General features: G+C 43.1%; 1 protein-coding gene across 3 annotated transcripts in view; it reads right to left on the bottom strand.

The window, feature by feature from the left end:
* Positions 1-834: 834 nt before the first annotated feature.
* The window catches only part of DNTT (DNA nucleotidylexotransferase), a 451,081-nt gene continuing 429,618 nt past the window's right edge, over positions 835-22,297 (bottom strand). For all 3 annotated transcript variants that reach the window (XM_029610768.1, XM_029610767.1, XM_029610769.1), the window contains one exon: positions 835-921. In XM_029610768.1, the coding sequence (XP_029466628.1) occupies positions 835-921 (87 nt within the window). The remainder of the gene's footprint in view (positions 922-22,297) is intronic.

The raw sequence follows: 22,297 nt of genomic DNA, 5'->3' as shown, positions 1-22,297 counted from the left end.
GTGTGTGTGTGTGGGCATGTTAGGAACAATCTTAAAATGTGTGTATATCTATATCTAAATATCTTGGTGGAAGATAAATATAGATACACACATCTGAGTCACCACTTTTACTCATGAGGTCTGAATGCAGTAGAAAATGAATACACAATTAACATAACTGGCCAATACACCTTTCACATTCTGTAATGCATATAGACTGCATCAGGAGTTAAAGAGTGGGGCGATTTTAGAAATAGATATATGTATCTGTACATGTCATAATACCATAGGGCTGCCTTTCTCTACCCTCCGAATATTACATTTTTCTGGTGATGACAATCCAGAAAATCATCCAGTCACTAAGTAAATCACAAATCACAAAATTTGGATTGCTTCTTTGGAAAACAGTAAACAAAATGCAAGCATTATATGAAAGCATACAGTACAATAACATTGGAGCTCTATGCAATAACTGGATATAGGGAGGATAATTTTCAAGGTCATCTCCATGGGTAAAGAATGCTACATGTGGAAATGGGATTTTAAAATGTGCTTTCCTATGTGTGTTCCTTTGGATGGGGTTGGGAAGGGGTATGGAACTATGTAGTAAGTTTTTTTTTCTGGATAATTACCTGCACAAGCTAATAGGTATAAATCTGTGTGGGTAGTTTCCTGGGATAATTTTCTGAATGAAAGCTTGTGCATACCTTTACTTTGAAAAGAAGTGCAAACTCTGCAGGTAACAAAATACCCGCTTACTTTGCACTTACTGTATGCGCCCACAAAGCCAGAATATTAAATACAGAAACAGCACACCAATTACCAAAGTTGTGGATTTGCATTTGCAAGCCTTTTTTATGCATTCCTTTCCCATGGTTCAAGGTATTCCAAGCCAAGATGTGCAAAAATGTCTTCCTCACTTATGGCTTTAAGAAATATCCCCTGTAAAGTGAAAAAGTAGAACAAAACAAGTTAGAAAAATAGTCCTGGCAATAAAACAAAATTAAGAAATGCCAGCTGGGTCCAACAAGCTCAGCATCCTGTCTCCGACAGTGGCCGGTCTAGGTCACAAGTAGCCGGCAGATCCCGTGAAGTAGGCCCATTTCCAGTTACATGCTCTTTGGAATATCAATAGCTTTTTCTAGGCTGCATGGCTAACTACATGGATGTTTCCTCCAGGAATTTGGCCAAACCTCAAGCCATGCTAGTCACCTTGACCACATCCTCTGTCAAGAAATTCCATAGCTTGGTTGTGAACAGCGTGAAAAAGTCCTTTCTATGATTTGTTTCAAATCTGCCAGTTGTTAGCTTCATAGCATGTCCCTTTGTTTCAGCATTATTTGAAAGGGTAACTATTCTGTCCTCTCTTTACCCATTCCACCCCATTTATGATTTTATAAACCTTAATCCAGATCCCCTCTCAGTTCTCTTTTCCAAGCTAACGAGCTCTAACTTGTTTAACCTTTCCTCACAGGGGAACCGTTCCATCTCCTTTATCATTTTTGTTACCCTTCTCTGCACGTTTTCTAGTTCTACTATATCTTTTTTGAGATGAGGCAACCACAATTGCATGCAGTACTAAAAGCGAAGTTGTAATTCCTCACAATCCACTGCTGTTTTAGCAACTTTGAATAATTTTGTAACATTAATGAATATGTTACAGCACAGGTCTCTACCTACACATATCCCTGGGGCATTCCACTAACAACATTTCTCCATGTGGAAAACTATTTAGACTACTTCCCACTTCCTATCTTTTAACCAGTTACAAACCCAAAATAGGACCCTGTCTCGCATCCCCTGACTTTTTAATTTCCTGAGGAGTCTCTCATGAGGGACTTTGTCAAATGCCTTCTGAAAATCCAAATATGCAAAATGAACTGGCTCACCATTAACCACATGTTTGTTTACACCACCAATAAAATATATAATAGATTTGAAAAGTAAGATTTCTCTCTGCTAAATCCATGTGGATTCTTCCCCATACAGCTATGTTTTTCTATTGTACAGCAACAGTAATTTTGTTTTTAAGAATAGCTTCTGCCATTTTACCCATCACTGACCTCATACTCAAACTGGTGCTACAATGACCTCTCAAGTAATATAGAAACTGCTTCCATCTCCATTATTTATTTATTTGTTATACAGGAAGGTCATTTTCAAAAGCATTTCAGCAAGTAACAGTGTTTGCTTGCAGAAATAGGCTTTTTTAAAAAATTGGCCAAGTGAAGTGTGGCAAAATTAAATGTATACTCCCTATTCACACTTAAATTTCCCCGGACTGAGCAGAGGCGTTACTGAGGATGTAGTTGGGGAGGTATTTGGACTTATGTGCTACAAGGATAACTTAAAAACAAGCATGCATGTGCCCATGCATGCAGCTATATGGATGTGCACATGCAAGCACATGTATTTTATATCATGCAAGCAAATGTGTGCACACTATATAAAATACACTTAAATCTACCTCGCAACATGTTTCTGTATCTGAAAGATAAGCGGCATGTATTTTCAATATAGCCAGATAAGTAGAATTTTAACACTTATTTGGTTATCTTACATATATATGAATTCATCAAGCCATGATGTTTTTATTGGGAGGTGCCCCAGTATTGCAGGGGGAGTATAGCCGCAATAGTAGGCCCCTCCACCAAAAGAAACATCATGACTGTATCATTGCATTGTATGGTCTCATGGCAAAACACTGCGGGGCAAAACAATGTGACAAACAATAGCTCTTTACGCACGATGGCAATCCCCAAAGTACAGGGCACCATCACCTTAAAGGGCCACCCAAAAAAAATGTAAAAGTAGGCAAAATGGTCACCTGTGTGCAGAGATCAAAGCTGACTCCCCTCCTCACCCTGGGGCCACCACTTGAGGCAGCCCTGCCAACCAAATGAACAAAATAGTAGCAGGTAGAGATGTGAATCGGAACCGGAATCGGTTCGGTTCTGGTTCCGATTCAAATCATGCATTTTTTTTCGTCCGGCCTGATCGCTTTTTTTTTTTTATTGGCTGCGCCTGATCCGATAAACAAAAAACCCACCCCGACCCTTTAAAACCACTCCCTTAGCCTCCACCACCCTCCCGACCCCCCCCCCCCCAAAATGTTTTAAAATTACCTGGTGGTTCAGCGGGGGTCCCGGGAGTGTTCTCTCGTACTCGGGCTGTCAGCCGATAAACAAAAAACCCACCCTGACCCTTTAAAACTGCTCCCTTAGCCTCCACCACCCTCCTGACTCCCAAAAACGTTTTAAAATTACCTGGTGGTCCAGTGGACGGCCAGCGCCATCTTTAAAAATGGCGCCGGCCGTCCAGTGCTCCTACCATGTGACAGGGGCCCGCCAATGGCACGGTTACCCTGTCACATGGTAAGGGCAAAGGGCCATCGGCGCCATTTTTATTAGTAGCAGTCAACGGCCCGAGAACAGGAGATCGCTCCTGGGGCCCACTGGACCACCAGGTAATTTTAAAATGTTTTTTTTTGGGGGGGGGAGGGTTGGGAGGGTGGTGGAGGCTAAGGGAGCGGTTTTAAAGGGTCGGGGTGGGTTTTTTGTTTATCGGCCAACAGCCCGAGAGCGAGGGAACGCTCCCGGGACCCTCGCTGGACCACCCAGTAATTTTAAAACATTTTTTGGGGGGTCGGGAGGGTGGTGGAGGCTAAGGGAATGGTTTTAAAGGGTCGAGGTGGGTTTTTAGGTTGTGTCCTAACTCCCGTTAGTGTGCACTAACCCGATTAATGATTTTTTCACGATAAATCGGTGGAATTTCTATTGTATCACACTCTTTAATGATTAATGACGATTTAAAAAATATCGGACGATATTTTAAATCGTCGAAAAACGATTCACATCCCTAGTAGCAGGTTGTCACATGATGATTTATTTATTTATTTAACACTTTTTTATACCGACCTTCATAGTAATAACCATATCGGATCGGTTTACATCGAACAAGGGTATAAACTGAAGCGACAACTAAAATAATTTAACGATTGAGGTGAAAAAGGCAAAGTTACATTCAACAAGGAGTAAGACCTTGGAAGCTTAAACAGCTGGAAAGATGTTAAGGCAGGTAGTAATTATAAAATAATACAATAGAGTATACGGGTTAAAGCATAATGTGCTTTAACCTGGAAGTGCCAGAGTCCATCATTCAGGAGGAGAGAAGACCATCGTCCAGGTAAAGAATAGGGCAACTAGTGATTGTCTGGGGGATCAGAGAAGGCTTGGTGAAAGAGCCACATCTTGAGTTTTTTTCTGAATGTTAAAAGGCAGGGTTCCAATCTGAGGTCTGAGGGGATGTTATTCCAGATAGATGGGCCTGCTATCGAAAACGCTCGGTCTTTGATGACTCTCTTCTCCCCTCAACCTAATCACCAAGTAAGCCATAGGTTCCCCATACCCCCATTCAAACCAAATATTGGCCATACTACACCCTGGCATCCCTCAACCCCCAAATTAAAAAAATACATTGTTGGTCTATAGTGAACCTCAATCTTTTATGTTTAAGGAAGGATGTGAAACCTGGGCTGAGATGAGAGATGTCTCTGCCCATAGGGAGGAGCCCTGTGAGCCTCACCATCAGCAGGCACAGTCTCAGTGGTGTGGGACACAGCTAGAAATGGAGACTTTATTATATTGGAAGGAAAAAGTAATATCCACAGAATGGAGAAATAGTAGTACAGTCCTGGGCAATGGGAATTACCCAGATTGAGACACAGCTGAGAAGATCCAGTAGTGGCCCACGGAGTGGGGTACGCTGGAGATCCCCTCTGATGAGTGTAGGCACCTCAGGAATACAAATCCAGTAGTGGCCCGCGGTGCGGGGTATGCCGAGGATGTCTGTACAGTAGATGTTGAAGAACTGGTAGTGATGCCGGAACCCAGAAGTGGCTCCTGTAGATGGTGTGTAGGTATTCTGTAGAGCAGGAAAACTGAAATGACTTCCACTAAAGAAAGGTAGTAGTGGCCCGAGGGTTGGGGTATGCCGCATGGAATCCACAATGCAGACTGTATAGTAGAAGTCAGTAGAGGTACTCACAGTAGATGGTTCCTGGAGAGAGATAGAGATCTGAGAAGCAGATCTGGTAGCAGTCAGGCAGGAAGGCCCTCTGAGGAGTGGATAGCCAGGAACGCAGGGGAGCCCCCAAGGAGCGGGTACTCAGTACGTCCGGATGCCAAGACCAAGTCAGGAACAGGAAGTCCTTGAAAGTGGAGGATTCAGCAAGACGGAAGTCCTTGCTAACTCGAGGAAGGAAAGGGCTGGTCAGATTAAATACACTAGTGGGTTGACGTCATCGGGCGGGGACGCCTCTGAGTTTCCCACCATGACATGTTCAAATGAGGTCCCCATGCGCACGAATCTAGGTAACTCCAGGTCCAAGATGGCGGTCAGCAGCGCCCATGCTGTCCCGGGAACACCGAAGCGGTCGGCGGGGACTGGCAGAGATCGCCATTCTTCCCAGACTTGCTGGAGCAGGGAAAAAAGAGGTGAGCATGAGAGGTTGCAGCTGTCTGCGACCGACAGGCATAACACAAACCCCCTTCACCCTTCACCCTTCTCTCTTCCCGTTTACCCAAGCCCTAAAATCTCATTGATCTATAGTGGACCCTATCCCCTGAATGCCCTTCCTGCCATCCGTTACCTAAAAATAGTCAAAATCCACAGTCCAGAGAGCCCAGAGCACCCCCTAGCCTGGGCCCAGCCACTGCCATTTTCCAATGTGGACCTGACCTAACCTTGCCCCAGTCACATGACTAGGATAAGATCTGACAACAAAAAGCGGAAGACAATCTCGTATTGCAAATAGCAAACCAAAAGTATGAGATCAGTCGTAAAGATGAAGGGAAAACTTTATTAAGATGCAAATTCTAAGTTTAAGAACCCTTGCCAAGGAGTTTATATCTTAATAAAGTTTTCCCTTCATCTTTATGACTGATCTCATCCTTTTGGTTTGCTAGGGTAAGATCTGGGCATCAGACCTCAGCCACATGACCAAGGTTCAATGCCCAGACCTTACCCCAGTCATGTAACTGGAGCAAGATTAGGTCAGTGCCATTTTGGAAAATGGTGCCAACCTGGGCCCCAAGGCTGGGGGGGGGGGGGAACAGGCTCTCCAGACTGCAGATTTTGACCTTCCCCTCCTGGGTGGCAGGAGAGGAAGTTCAGGGGATCCACTATAAACCAAAGAGTTTTTAGGACTTTGAGGGTCTGAGAGAGAAGGAAGGGGTGAAGGGAGGGATGGCAGATGGGGTCCACTATAGACCAATAATGTATTTTTTAAATTTTGGGGGTGAGGTTGCTGGGGGTTACTATGGCCAATATTTGGTTTGAATGGGAGAACGAGGGGAACCTATGGCTTTCTTGATGATTGGATTGGAGGAGAGAGGAGGATCATTATCTTGCAACAACTGGCTCCTATTTTGTTTATTTGATTGTTGGGGTCAGCTCGTGGTGGGCCCAGGGTGAGGAGGGGGTCTGCTTTGACCCCTTACAGGTGACCATTTTACCTACTATTTTATTTTTTAAGTGAACCTCTCGATGGGAGCATCAAGAACTGCATTAGGTTCTTGATGTTCCTGTATTAGATTAACCTTTCCCTAGGAGGTGTAGTTGAATTAATGTGGCTGATAGGTGACCATGTTAGTTTATTCACACCAAATTGCCTATTAATGACCTTCTTTGCATGGATTTGCAAAATTATTGCATGAACATTCCATGCAAAGCAGGTCATTGTAATAGGAGAGGAAATCTGGGCAGGGCTATGTAAAATATTGCATATATCATGTGATGTTGCTGCAATAGGGTGATATCACATTGTGCAATATATGCTGTTTAATGCTCATTAGAGCCCTTTCGCTTCTTGTCAGCACTCTGTTAGATGGATAAGTAGCAGCTCTTGAGACTTATCTAGCTAAGTGGCAACAAATTTGCCACTTACCCAGAGAAGTCAAAATGTATCTAGATAAGTGGAACAAATTTCCTGCATGCAAATATTTGTGCTCCTAATTTAAGCATTTACATGTGGAGATTTCACTCACATATTTTCCTTAGCATTGGTGAGCTTTTATGCATATAAATCTTCAAATTTTGTAACATGCGTCCAGTTCATATCTAGGTCATCAAGGCCCTCCTGCTTCTTCAGCCTGAACTCACCCCAGCTTACCCTGACCACTTACCTAGTCAGTATTTAGCTGTCAAGAATTTTATTCTCACGCCAGATAATTAGCAGGTGCAAATATGCACAGGTCACAGTCTTAAGCATGTTCTTTTGGCAGATTAATAAATAGTAAATTATACTCATAAATGTTTGCCTTGCCCTGGAATGCTCCTAGCCTGCTCCTTTTTTATATGAGCAAATTTATTCACACACCATTACTTACATGCGTACGATTGAGGTTTATATTCATTTATTCATTTATATTATATTCATATTCACATGAATTAAATATCATTCATGTGAATATGTGCTATTTGCATGCACATCTGCTAATTTGTACTTGCACCACTCTTTGAAAATTCATCTTATATTACTGAAACTTTACATGCATACATTTGACTTCCCCCCCCCCCCCCAAAACATTTGCACACAAAAATAGCAAGTATAAATGGGTGCAGGTAGATTGGGCGGGCTAATTTTCTAAGCACACTTATGCATGTAGGTTTGCTTTGAAAATTGGTGTAACTAGTTGCCAGTTACAAAATAATTCCCCACAATGGAAAGCAGTTGCTACTACTTTTACCATCTGTGCTTGCTCATAGATGAGGGAAGGGACCATAACTCCGAAAAGATGGGACTTCCAGTGAGTTACGTACTCCCTTGTAAATAAGCAGAAAAGATAAAAACGTCCATCGCGATGTATGCAATTCATGCCACATAGTTATTTATTTATTTATTTATTTATTTCGAATTTTTCTATACCGACATTCTTGAACAAAGATATCAAATCATATCGGTTTACAATTGAACATAACTGTCGCGGCTATGGCGTTACATCGAACATAGAACATTGAGCAATAAACAATAAACATAGAACAGGTCAACAGTTCAACAATAATATATAGTGAAATGCTTCATCATAGAGTAACATAATATATATAAATAGGGGAACAACAACTGGGGCGACTGTATGCGTATATATATATATATATAGTTCTTACACACACAAAAAAGGGAAATGAACTATTTTGCTGAATATATTTACCTTGAAATGGATCAATAATAAACATTGATGTGGATTTGTTCATTAAGTAGCCAGCAATAACTGACTGAAAATAAAAGCCTGTTTCCAACTGGTCTAATGAAGTAGTCAATTCCTGACCTTTGCAATTTAGCTATAAATCATAAAATATGCCTGTATAGTTAACAGGTTTTCAGTATTGATGAGATTGTTGATAAACCTTTCAAGCTGAACTTTCACACTATTATAACAAGAAAAAACTGCATAGATAATATCATTGCTTGTTTTATTGCATTGATTGAATACAAAACAGTATACAATGGTTTGTTCCCATGGAGAGTTTTGCGGTATGAATTCATTATTTTCTCTAAAGTAAAAATGTGATTTTACAATGGAATGAGGACTGAGCTGTTAGAAATATATTTAAACACAAATGCATAATAGTTTTCTTTCATAGTTTTTTCTGATTTTACCCTGACCCAGTGGATGCTTTTTTACTAGCCGCCATCATGAATCCTTATTTAGATCAGGAAGCCAGCAGCACTATATAAGATTGTCTTACTGTTTAAATTAAGAAATGCATTTTTTTTTCAGAAACTATTCTCAATTAGCAATGCAGTCTGTAGTCATTGCAGTAAGCATGTCCATATCTTATATCATTTCAAATTTTAAAATATAATTATTTAAAAAATATATAAAATAAAAAGTGTTATTTAATTAGAGGATGTGATAATATTACCTGACTCAACAACTCTGCAATTTTGAAACAAGATAAAACCATGTCAGAATTGTTCAAAACCTATGGAAAAAAAATAATACTAAACCTTTCTATGTTAACACCTCTTGTATAATCATTATGAATTCAGTGTGAAATGCAAAAGCCCTAATTTTCAGTCAAAAAGTTCATAGGCCCCAGTATAATAAGGTGTGCTTGACTATGCATACATTAGAGCATGGCTGTGTGCATATTTTCGTGCATATAGCTTTAGTCTCAATTTAACAAGGGGCTTATCTCACAAAAAAATGTATGCATAAATTAGTACTTCTCCATGTAAATCCCATTTAATTAAGACATTAGCTATTACTCTTCAGTGCAGAGATTTAAGTAAGCTTAACTCATGTGGTTTTTTTATACTGGAAATTTAACTCCTGGTGAAATATAGAGCTTTCTGAGGCTAGTGTTAGTCTATGGGGTTGAATCTGGTGTTTGTAGTCCTGTACTTAGGATTCATTGGTCATAAAATACGATGTGTGCACAATGCATGTTCTCTGCACATAAAATATGATTTATGCCTATAAATATTTTTTATGCCCAAAGAACAGATTTCATGTACAAATTGTGTTTTTATGTGTATAAAACATGTCTTACATGCCTCATGTTTTGTGCATACAGAAGTGAATTTTAAGACTCGCTTATGGGCGCACATGTGCACGCTTTTGCCAGCTCACCACATGGTCGTGGCGATTTTATAACATCCGTGCATAAATGTGCGTTTTCGTGGGCCTGTTATAAAATTGGCTATACGCGCATACAAGTGTGCACGACTTTATATCGACATGTGCAAGCAAATGCCGCCTCAATCGCATAAGTGGGAGGGATTTTAGTAGATACATGCACCAACGCAATTACCTGTTTCCCCAGTTCATTCCCAGTTCACCCCAATAAAGGAAAGGACTTCCTAAACCCCCTAGCTAACTTGCCTCCTATTTACCTTATTAGGAGTCCCTTAAAATCGAACTGACTGGATTTGTTTTTATTTTATTACTTACACACCATCTATAGCAGAAGTAAAGTTACATGGTAGGGGACCCCCAGCGTGTGTCTGTGCCTGTAAATACGTGCAGACTTCATGTTACAAACTTGCCCCGCCCATTGTGTCTATAGATTAGAACTCACTCACAAAGCACACTGCATATCAGAAGGGTTAGACTGGTTCATCTTCAGTTTTGAATACAGTAAGTACTTTCATCATGATTTTAATATGAGTTTCTCTATCTCCCCATGTTAGCAATCTTTCTATTAATCTGAATCATTATTCAAATCACATTTTTGAAACTGGACCTAATTTCATTTCATTTATTCAATTTCTTACTTGCTCAATGTAAAAACACTCAGGACAAATTACAATATATTACATTTCATTTATTTGGATGTATATCTCATGTCATTCCAATTACTGAAAGCACATTGCAAGCTAAACATAAATAATGCAAAAAATTACACATTTGCAATTAAAATACATTGCCGAATTATGTTGCGTTCAGCGGCTCACAGACCCCCTCCCATGAGCCTCCGCTCTTACCTCTGCAGCAGGGTTTTCCTGAAGGTGCCCAGACTCTGGTTTCCTCCCCCAGCGCAGCAGGCCATGCTGCGGCATGACAACATGCTATTCCATCCACAGCAGGATGCTGCTGACTCTGGCCCTGACTCCCCTAGTGCACGCACATGACACCCATACTGAACTTCAAGGGCCAGTGGCGGGAAACCCAGAGAGGCGCCTAAAGATGATGTCAGGAGTCCTGCATTATTTAAACCTGCTTTAGATGCCTCTACAGTACCTTAGCAATAGGTTGACTCCTCCTGGAGTAGTGCTTTGCCTCCATGTACCTAGTTCCTGCTTCCTGGTTTCCGCTGTGTGTCGTTCCTGTGCTTCTGTTTCCTGTTCCTTAGCAGTTTCATTGTCTCCTGATTTCCTGTCTTCATGGTCAGTCTTCCCTTCATCTGTCTTCAGCATCTCGTCTTGCTCCTGTGGTCCATCGTCCTCCTCTCGCCTCTTTGTTTCCTCACTTCTTTGAATTGAACTTCTGGCTTTGACTTTGGACTGGACTTCTGGCATCGACTTGGATTGGACTTCTGGCTTGACCTTGGATTGGACCTCTATGCTGCTTGACCTCTGGCTGCCCCTGACCACTGCCTGCTTCTGTTCCTGACTGAACTCCACCTGCCCAGCCCTATGCCTGAATCATGACACTGCGAGTCTGCAGCCTACCTCTGACCACAGTCTGAAGCTGACCCTGTTGACTGCTGCCTGTCCTGATCACTGCTTGCCCTGACTCTGCTTCCTGCTCTGTGCTGGCCTGCAGTGACTTCATTGTGACAGATTTTCACCTCCACAGAGGCCCACACCTAAGACCAGCCAGCCCCGGCACCCAAGGGCTCAACCTATGGGGAACGTGGGCTGGTATTGGTAAAGCTCCAGTTGGGCCTCTGCTACTGCCAGCTTCGCCTGCTGATGGTGGGGACCTGTAGGGCTCTTCCCTGTGGGTTGTGCCAACTCAACCTCGGTCTAAGGGTCTACCTCCACAACAAATTACACAATAAAACCATACAAACACCAATAAAAAGCAATAACATAATAGAACAAACCTTAAATGAGAACACACCAGAATTATAAAATACAACAAACCATATACAATAGCTACAACAAAAATGTAATAAAACCTAACAAACCAGCATGATCCCATGGCACTCTAAGGATTACTAATAGCCTAACTAATGCAGGCATAAGGGTCAACACTCTTTACTAAAGGAGATAATGCTAATACAATAATTGGTCCCCTTTAATTAAAGAACAGCTGGAATAAGAGCATTTCTCACTTTTCCTGAAGTTTAACAGATGATCTAGCATCTTTATCTCCTTAGGGAGGCAGATATTATTCCAGAGTTTTGGGCTTAGGAAACAGAAGGCTCTGTGTGTCCCACTCTGCAGTCTAATCCCACTGATAGAGAGCAGATCTAAAAAAAAGCACCTTGAGAAGATTTTCTGTTAAGTAGATAAGGCCCAAGCAACGTAAAACTTTAAAATCCAAAGCAAGAATCTTAAAATGAGAACAAAAAGGGACTAGGATCCAATGTAATGTGACATTTTAGGAATTATGTGCTCCCATGATTTAATACTTGAGACTGACGAGCTGCATTATTCTGTACAACCTGTAATCTCTAGAACTTTTTCTTTGGCAGGCCCATATATAGTGCTTTAGAATAATCCATTTTAGAACCCCTGTATGTAGCTTTTTGCCTGATAAAAACTCCTGAATATGTTTGATTTGACATAAGGCAAAATAACAGTTCCTGACTATCAAAGACATCTTATCTAAGTTGCAGGCAGAATCAACCCAGACACCCAAAAGACGGACCCAAAGAGTGGAATTATGGAGTCACTTATTTTAACTACTGGGGGAACAGCTAGCAAGGTGGGTCTCTAAACCCACAGTACCTTAGATTTACGTGGATTCAGTTTTAACATACAAACAAATAAATAAATAGAATAGAATAAATAATTTAAATATAGATAGAGCAGAAGACACGTCATACAAGTTCAAAGATTCATTACTGGAAAACATACATCACATGAAGATAGCCTAGAAAACCAGGTCTTAACCTGTTTCTTAAAAGCTAAAATGTCAGTGGTACCCAGAGTCTCTAATGGAAGCCGATTCACAGCCTGGGACCCATGCAAGAGAAAGCACAGTCACATGCACAAGACAGGTGCACAGGTTTAATTGAGAAACTAGCAAGCACAACTCCTTGTGAAGAGTGTGAAACATGTTTTAAATACTTAAGCCCTGTTTCCTACATAAAGCTTTCCAAAGATCTATTTATTTATTTACACTGAGTCACCATTCCAAACATATGCCCGTAGCAATGTATAATAAGAATAAAATTACCAAAAAATAAAATAAACAGAAAAAAAATGCTTAAATACAAAAAGAATAGAAAAAAGATAGAAACTGTCATTAAAATACAGATCAAAACACAGCCTAAGACAATTCATGGAAAGGCTTGAGTAAACAAGACACTCTTTGCTAACTTCCGAAATTTAGTGTCGTCAGCTATAATTCTAATTGAAGAACTTAAAAGAGTTTCATAATTTAGGGACAATAGCAATAAAAACTCAATTTCTCATCTGAACGAATCTGGCATCAGCTACTGAAGGAACACAAAAAGAGACTACTAAATGAACAGAGTTGTCTAGAAGGAATATAACGATGAGTTTGAGTCTTCAAGGGGTGTGAGTTTACACTGCTATGGAATGTGAAAGGTAAAAACTACTGGGAAACATTAGATCACAGACTGAAGATGACCCAAATAATCTGTGATCTTTAAAATATCCATAAAGTATTCTAAGTATGTAGCAGTTTCATTTCTATATGCATAATATAGATAGATGAAGCAGTAAAGATTTTTCCCAGATCAAGAAGAAGAAAGGCAGGTCAGTTACATGGAGTATACATTAATAAAAAGAACTGGGAAGCATCACAAGAACAGCAATCTGGTAAGTAGTATTAAAACTCATTTCTGCCATTTTGTACATAGATGGAAGTTAACCTTTCACTGTCAGACTGACATTTCATAGAATTGTCAAAACTACTTTGGCTCCAAAGGGTTAAGCAAAATATATTAAATGAATCCTAAGTAGAGTTTTTTCATTATGGGGTGCACCCAAGATTAACTATACATTTCACGTCGGAAAACACAGTACATATCATCCTTCTTTCATCACAATTTGTAATCTGTAATCTGACTTTTATCCTTTGCCTCTGATTTTCTAATCCAAATGTGCATTATCCATGAATGCTTGCATGCCAGCATATAAACTGCTTGCACTTTTTATGAATAAATACATTATTCTACATCACAATACAGTTCTTCAATTTTCTTTAATGCATGCATAATCCTTTTTAATGTAAACCCGTGTTTTCTTGTCTCAGTTTTTAATACTCAGTAAGTCAATAACTATAATTTTAGAGCAATTTATCTGAAAGAATCCCTATTTGCTATCTAACTATTTCTCCAGTTCTAGTACTAATGTAAATCATAACCCATTATGCTACCTCTGTCAGACCATACTAGTCTAATGCATTGATGCATATTTGATGATTGCAATCAACGCTATTCTTTTTTCCCTGCTTAAGGGGGGAATAAATAATGAAATGCATGCCTTGTCCTGAAATTTTGCCATTTCTTAGCAATATTTAACACACTCACATTGCAGCCACAATCAGCATCAATCAAGCTGATATAAAATGCTTTAGAGCAGCAGGTAACTCCTCTGTCTTATCCAAACTAATCAATTCCATTATTCCAATGGTTGTAAATACTTCATCTGTGGTTGCAAACATGACTGTTTACTATACTTAGCACAGGCTGGCTACTGTCAGATTTTTTTTATTCTTGATTTGTTACTTTCTATTTGATATTTTGGCATTGTTGATCAATTTCTTTAATAAGAAGAACACCGGAAATGTAGATGATTAAAGAAGCATTGTTTAATATGTATTTCTAATCAAAATACCCAAGGAAACTTAAAATGATAGAGTTCTATTTTCATGAATATTTACTGCACTTTCAATTTTCTAATTATGGGCAAGAATTACATCATCACTAATTTTATGTGAAATTTACATTGAAAATGTGACCTAAATACAACATTAAATTCAATATAAATGTTTAATGCTTGTGGGATATAGACGTTTAGTTTACTTGCAAACTGGATTCATTTTAATTATCTTATATTCATTAGGACCTGATTCAGACTTAAAGACACCACCTACATAGAGAGGATTTATGTACTAGAAAGGATAAATTAGACAACTGCATTGCTTATTTGTAATTGTTCCATCAGGTACTATAAATACTTAGTGAAACATTACACGCCAACAGCTGAAAGACAATTTCTGTATCTTTAACTTATGCTCCACTGCTTTGATTTAGGTCATGTGCACCGACCTAAGCAGTTTTTTAGCCAAGTTTGAGAATGCTGTCTGAGGGGCATCTTCCTACAGTCTTAAAAACTGTTAGTGTTCACCCATTGTTAAAACAGCCTAATCTATACCTCCTCAATTCAGCTGATTACCAACTTATCTCTTCTCTACCTCTCTTAACTAAGATAATTGAAAAACTAGTCTTAGTACAGTTGCAAAAATACTGGGAAGAAAAGTTTTTGGATAATTACAGCTTGGATTTTGATTGCTCCACATTACCAAATCACTACTCTTGACTAGCTTTGACTTTTTCAATAAGGCTTTGACTCTGGCATTCAATTGTTTCTTGTTCTATTAGAAATACATTGGTTACCAGTGAATTTCAGAATCCTGCACAAATCAATCACCCTAATACACAAATCCATCCACGATCAACTTCAACTCAACCTTGAAATACCCTTCAAACTACACTCCTCCAACAGACCAACTAGAGAAGTTCACAAAGGAACTCTGCAAGTTCCCCCAACTAAAGCCACACGCCTCACCTCGACCAAAGACCGAGCATTTTCTATAGCAGGCCCATCTATCTGGAATAACATCCCTTCAGACCTCAGATTGGAACCCTGCCTTTTAACATTCAGGAAAAAACTCAAGACGTGGCTTTTCCACCAAGCCTTTTCTGACCCCCCAGACACACACTAGCTTGCCCTTATTCTATACCTGAACGATGGTATTTCTCCTCCTGAATGACGGACTCTGTCACTTCGAAGCACATTATGATTTAACCTATATTGTATTATATTTATTTCACTGCCTGCTTTAACCTCTCTTTCCAGCTGATTAAGCTTCCAAGTTCTTACTCCTTGTTGAATGTAACTTTACTTCTTCCACTTCTATTGTTTATTTACTTAGTTGTCGTTTCAGTTTTTTACCCTTGTTCGATGTAAACCGATCCGATATGGTTTACTATGAAGGTCGGTATAGAAAAGTGTTAAATAAATAAATAAATAAATAAATAAATAAATAAATATCATCTGTGTTTGACACTCTTAATCATGCTAATCTGCTTAATCGTTTGGATTCATTAGGGATCATGTCTACTGTCCACTCTTGGTTTGCCTTGTACCTGGCTGATTGCTCTTACAGAGTCACGATAGGTGACATCTCCTCTACCCTGTACCCACTGGGGCAGATTTTCAAAGCCCTACGCGTGTAAATCCAGGAGGATTTACGTGCGTAGGGGGGTTACGCATGCCGGGCCTATTTTCAAAAGGCAGGGCAGGCAGCCTCCAGGGCCCTACCAGGACTGGCCGCCACAGTGAAACATCATCAAGCTTTAGAGGCGCTGGCCTCTTTGGTTGAAGAACTGCGCTCTCAGCTACAAGATACAGCAATGGCCAACCCGGTGGGCCTCTTGGCCACTTTGCTTCCCAAAGCAACACTGGCACTTCCTGCACCCTCCAGGTATAAAGGGGATCCACTCTCCTTTCATGGTTTCCTTAATCAGTGCTTTATGCAGTTTGCACTACAACCCTCTTTGTTTTTGAAGGAGATCACTAAAGTCACCTTCATTCTGTCTTGTTTGGCAGGGAAGGCTCTGGCATGGGCCTCTCCCTTGTGGGAATGTTCTGATCCCATCCTCTCCAAGCTATCTGACTTGATCGCCCTCTCCAAGCATACCTTCGGAGACCCAGGTTGTATGGCTATCGCTAGTCATAGCTTACTCCACCACCGTCAAGGGTCAAGGACCCTCGCTGAATACACAGTGGAGTTTCGGACCTTGTCCACAGAACCTGGGTGGCAAGAAGATTGTCTGCAAGCCATCTTCCCAGATGGACTCTTCTATGCTCTGAAAGATGAGCTCTCTGTCCGTGAGACTCCCACGTCTCTAGAAGACTTGATCTCCCTTGCCGGGAGGATTGATCATCACCTCCAGCAAAGATGCCTAGAAGTAAAGGCTCCACGCCCTTCGCCAGTATGCCCCACAAGTGCACCGTGCACTCCAGCGAAGACTCCGGCACCATCACCTTCCTCCATGGTAGAATCTATGGAGGAGAATTGTGGATGATTGTCTCTGACCGAAAATCTCCATTGGCGAAATGAGAGGCTCTGCCTTTACTGTGGCACTTCTGGACATCATCTGCAGTTTTGCCCCGACCGTCTGGGAAACTGCAATGTCTGAGCCCGGCGGGGGACCCGAGCTTGGGCGCAACTGTTTCTGGCCCTCAACTCTTGCTTCCTGTATCCCTGGGCATCAAGGCCCACACCTTTACAACCACTGCTCTCATCGATACTGGAGCGACGAGTAGTTTCATTACGGACGACATTGTCAGATTCTTGAAGATACCTCTCCAACCCCCTAGAGGTGAGTCTTCATATTGCCTCCATTCATAGGGAACATATTCCAGGTCTCATTACTCACCAGACAGTGGCTATCCATCTCACTGTGGGTACCCTCCATGAGGAAGAGATATCCTTCTACGTACTAAAACGCTCAACCCCTCCGATAATCTTGGGGTTACCCTGGCTCCAGATCCATGAACCCCAGTTCGATTGGCAGTCCCTGCAGTTGGTACAGTGGGGCCCAAAGTGCCAAAAGACTTGCCTGTACCTGGTATCCCCCATGATACCCGTCTTGAAATCAGTTACCCTTCCAGGGTTACCTCCGCAGTATTCTGACTTCAGCGATGTGTTCTCTAAGCAGAAAGCGGACACCTTGCCTCCATTATGTAAGTTCAACTGTCCTATTGAACTTCTGCCAGGCACTATGCCTCCCAAAAGCAGAACCTATCCACCCAGCCTGAGACTCAGGTTATGTCAGAATATATTAAAGAGAATCTAGAGAAAGGCTTTATCTGTCCATCTGATTCCCCTGCAGGAGCGGGGTTCTTCTTCGTGAAGAAAAAGGATGGTGGACTATGTCCCTATATCGATTACAGGGGCCTCAATGCGATAACTCGTAAGGATCGATACCCGCTACCCTTCATTAGCGAACTGTTCGATCGCCTTGAAGGAGCACGAATCTTCTCCAAACTGGACCTGAGAAGTGCGTACAATTTGGTACACATCCAACCTGATGACATCTGGAAGACGGCATTTAATACCAGAGACGGCCACTACGAATACTTGGTAATGCCTTTTTGGCTATGTAATGCTCCAGCCGTCTTCCACGCCTCATGAATGAAATCTTCCTGTACAATTTCGTAGTTGTATACCTCGATGACATTCTGATCTTCTCTAAGGACTTAGAATCCCACTGTGAACACATCCGTATCGTTCTCCAATATCTGCGAGAGAACCATCTGCACACAAAACTGAAGAAATGTTTGTTTGAACGAACTCGCTTACCCTTTCTGGGATACATCATCTCTGATAGTGGATTCTCTATGGACCCGTAGAAACTTCAGGGAATCCGCACTGGCCTCAGCCAGTAGGCCTTCTAGCATTACAATGCTTTCCAGGCTTCACCAATTATTACCGGAGCTTCATTGCGAATTACTCTTCCATACTTGCCCCGAGTTTGGACACCCAAAGCAATTGCTGCCTTCCAGAGGATTAAAGAAGCCTTCAGCTCCAGCCCTTGTCTCCTTCATCCGGATCCCAAACGTCCCTTTGTTGTGGAGGTTGACGCCTCAGCAATCGGCGCCGGAGCCGTTCTGAATCAACACTCCCCCACGGGCAAGCTAACTTATTCTCATAAGTTTTCCCCCACAGAACAACATTACACCGTGAGTGACCGTGAACTCCTTGCGGTCAAACTAGCACTTCAAGAATGGCGCCCTTGGTTAGAAGGGGCACAACATAGGTTTACCATCTTCAATGACCACAAGAACCTCGAACATCTCAAAGAGGCTCAACTTTTGAATCCCCGTCAGACCTGGAGGGCCTTATTCTTCAAAAGGTTTTACTTCAACCTGTGCTTCCATCCTGGTTCCAAGAACCTGTGCGCTGATGTGCTGTCCAGATCATTCAAGCCTGAGAACGTCCCAGAAGTCCTTAGCTTCATCATCGACCCTGCTTGTATTTCCCTTGCTGCAACTACCACAGTTCCTTTTGGGAAGACCGTTGCTCTCCGACGGCTATGTGAACGCGTCTTAAAATGGGCTTACAACTCTCAACTGGCAGGCCCCCCTGGTCGTGCCAGGATTCTGGAAATGCTGCAAAGGCACTATTGGTGGCCTACGATGGTGCAAGATTCATGAAACTATGTGGACTCATGTCTCATTTGCGCCGAGCAAAAGCCACCAACTGTTAGGAATCTCTGTGCAGAGTTAGCAATCTGTTAGGAAAGCTCTGTGTTAGAGCTGGGAGTTAGCAATCTGATGTAAATCTGCTGTTAGTTAGACTGCGGAGTAGCAATCTGTTATTAATGGCTCCTAAAAAAGGAAGAGTCAGCAATCTTGTAGCGTCTCAGATATCATCTTGCTAAGGACTAGCAATCTCTAATGAATCTGATATAGTTGTGGGTGGATCCCTGGACTGGTAGCAGATGACCACGCCTCTGGGAGGATATCCAAAGAGGGACCATCAGCCAGGCTTGAGTATGGAGACAGACACACATAGTTCTTTTATTAAACAGGGTTTTGAAACCACCAGAGGTGGCAGTAGTGAGCTGATATGCCCGGCAGGGCTGTAGTCCCTCAGGTACTGGAACAACGATCCAGGATGGCTGAGCTGTTGAGAAACTGTAGAAAGTGAGTAGGCAGAGTAGGCAGAGTTCATGAAAAGAACCAGATGACAAAACTCACATAAGGTCTCAAGGAAGCTCAGGAGCTGGAAAGGTTTAGGCCCTCGAGGAGCGAGTACCTGGTTCCAGGGAAAGCTCTGAGAGAGCGATGGTAACTCACAATTGTTTGTAGCAGTGATAGCTTCCAAGCAGTAGAGAATCTTCAGAGTGTCCAGGAACATGGGCCCTCGAGGAACAAGTATCGGTTCCTATCTGTAATTCGAAAGTAAAGAAAGAGAGCGAGGCCTCCGAGGAGCGGGCACCTCTGGTAAGTCCGAGGAGGCAGAGCAGCCTGGGAGGTGTAGCCAAAGCAATCCCCTTGGTAACTCAGTTAGATAGTGAAATAGAGACCTTTAAAAATTGGAAGCAGATGACGTCATCTCAGGGGGACGCCCCTGAGGTTCGCGCTCTTGCTGGTACTTCAATCAGAGCGAGCGCGCGCCCTAGGTCTTCAGGCAACATGGCGGATCTGCAACGTTGAGATGGTCTGGGGTCGCCGGAGGGAGATGGCATGGAGACGCCGCGGCAGCCAGCCATCCATCAGACCCGGAGGGAGTCGCCACAGAGGTAAAGAGGGCGGAGTGAGGACGTCGAGCAGTGACGGTTGCAACACCAATGGGGAAGCCTTGGGGCTTGCTCCAGCCTCTTCCAGCCCTACTGAGCCTTAGTCCAGCATTTTGACTGACTTTATTATTGATCTACCTCCTTCCCAGAATAACACGGTGATTTTGGTTGTCATCGACTGCTTCTCGAAAATGGGTCATTTTATCCTCTTTCCGGGCCTTCCTTCAGCCCTGGACCTGGCAAAGCTCTTCCTGAAGAATATCTTTTGCCTCCACAGACTCCCCAAGGAGAATGTATCCGATCGGGGACCACAGTTTGCCGCCAAGTATTGGCGTTCCTTGTATCGAAAGTACAACATTTCTCTGAGTTATACATCGGCCTACCATCCCCAGGCCAATGGGCAGGCTGAAAGGACCAATCGGACCTTGAAGATATTCCTACGCTCTTATGTAAATGACCAGCAAAACAATTGGTCGGATCTTCTCCCCTGGGCTGAGCTGTCGCACAATACCCACCATGTCGCAGCAGCCACCGACACATCCCCGTTTGCAGCGGTCTTTGGATGGCAGCCCCGACTGCCTCTTCCTGTGCCTCTGACGGTTCCATCTCCAGCGGCTCAAGCCATGGCTCAAACCATTCGTCAAGTGTGGACCCGAGTAAAAGAGCGATTTTCACGAGCTGCTGAACATGCCAAGCGCACTTCTGATCTTTATAGATTATCCGCCTCACTCTTTCGACATGGCCAGAAAGTGTGGCTGAGTGCTCGACACATTCGACTGAGACTTCCCTCTCACCATCTGTCTCCAGAATACATCGGACCATTTCCTGTGATCCGAAGAGTGGGAGCTGTTTCTTATCAACTCCAGCTACCTCGTTCATTGGGTATCCACAACACATTTCACGTGTCCCTGTTAAAGACGTTGGTCCTCTCCTGGCCCTCACAAAAAGACCCTCCTGCTCCGTGTATCTCTGCAAAACCTGACACTTCTCCCCAGGTAAGAGAGGTCCTCAACATCCGGTGACGCCGAGGCAAATGGGAATACCTCTTAGCTTGTGAGGGCCATGGGGCTGAGGAGAATTCATGGGAACGCTCCCAAAACATCCTTGATAAGGATCTTCTGAGGACCTTCCATAGACTGTACCCTGAGAAACCACAGCTGCAGAGGGGGAGACCTAGAAGGGGGGGTACTGTAACGCGCCCTGCCCGCGGCCGTCCCGCGAGCGCAGGCCTGCTCACCTTTATGGTTCCACAGCGGGTCCCAGGATGACCTCCCTCATGGTAGTTGCCAGTCCTGCCAGGCCCCAGCGTCCCGAGGCAGTGGTCGCTGGGCCTTCCACTGTGCACCGGGCCTCACGCCGAGGTTCGGCATCCTCGGCTATCTTAGCCACGCCCATACGTGCGCGCAGACTGCCCGGACTCATGTAGGGCCAAGGGCGGGTCCTAGCTCCAAGGTGTGCCCTGATTGATCCCCCGATATAAGGAAGTTCCTGTCTCTGCTTCCTCGCCTTAGCAATCGGGTCGGTTTGTTCTGAGATTGCCTCTGCACTTGTACTTGTTCCTGCTTGTTCCTAGTCTCATTCCAGGATCCTTCTGTTCCTGACTCGTTCCTGCATCCTAGTTCCTGTGCTCTGCTTGTTCCTGTGTTCATCTGTCTGTCTACCCGAGTAGTACTCTCGGACTGTCTTACTGGTACTGACCTCAGCTTGTTCCTGACCTGCCTGCCCTCCTGCCGCCTGCCTCAAAGACCACAGCCTGTTCCTGACCTGCCTGCCGCCTGCCTCAAAGACCTCAGCTTGCTCCTGACCTGTCTGCTTGCCTGCTGCCTGCCTCAAGACCTCAGCCTGCCTTTGACCTCGTCTGACCTCCGGTGTCTGACCTCTGCTTTGCTGATCACTCCTCAAACTGACCTCTGGACATTGACCTTTGCTTGCCTTACCTCGTCTCCAGATTCTGGCTCTGTTCCTCGCCTTGTCATCACCAACTCTGTTCTGGTTCTCCTTGTTCCAACCAGCAACCACCTTTGAACCCGATTGTGCTCCCCCTGTCTCTGTGGGCACGCCGGACTTTCACTCTCTTAGGAGACCCTGCGAGGCCCACCTACGTCCAAGCGGCCCAAGTCCCTACGGGCTCTTCCCG

The sequence above is a fragment of the Rhinatrema bivittatum genome, chromosome 7, assembly GCF_901001135.1.
Source record: "Rhinatrema bivittatum chromosome 7, aRhiBiv1.1, whole genome shotgun sequence".
NCBI classification, from domain to species: domain Eukaryota; kingdom Metazoa; phylum Chordata; class Amphibia; order Gymnophiona; family Rhinatrematidae; genus Rhinatrema; species Rhinatrema bivittatum.
The sequence above is the reverse complement of the archived record's forward strand: the minus strand, read 5'-3'. Positions and strand labels throughout refer to the sequence as shown.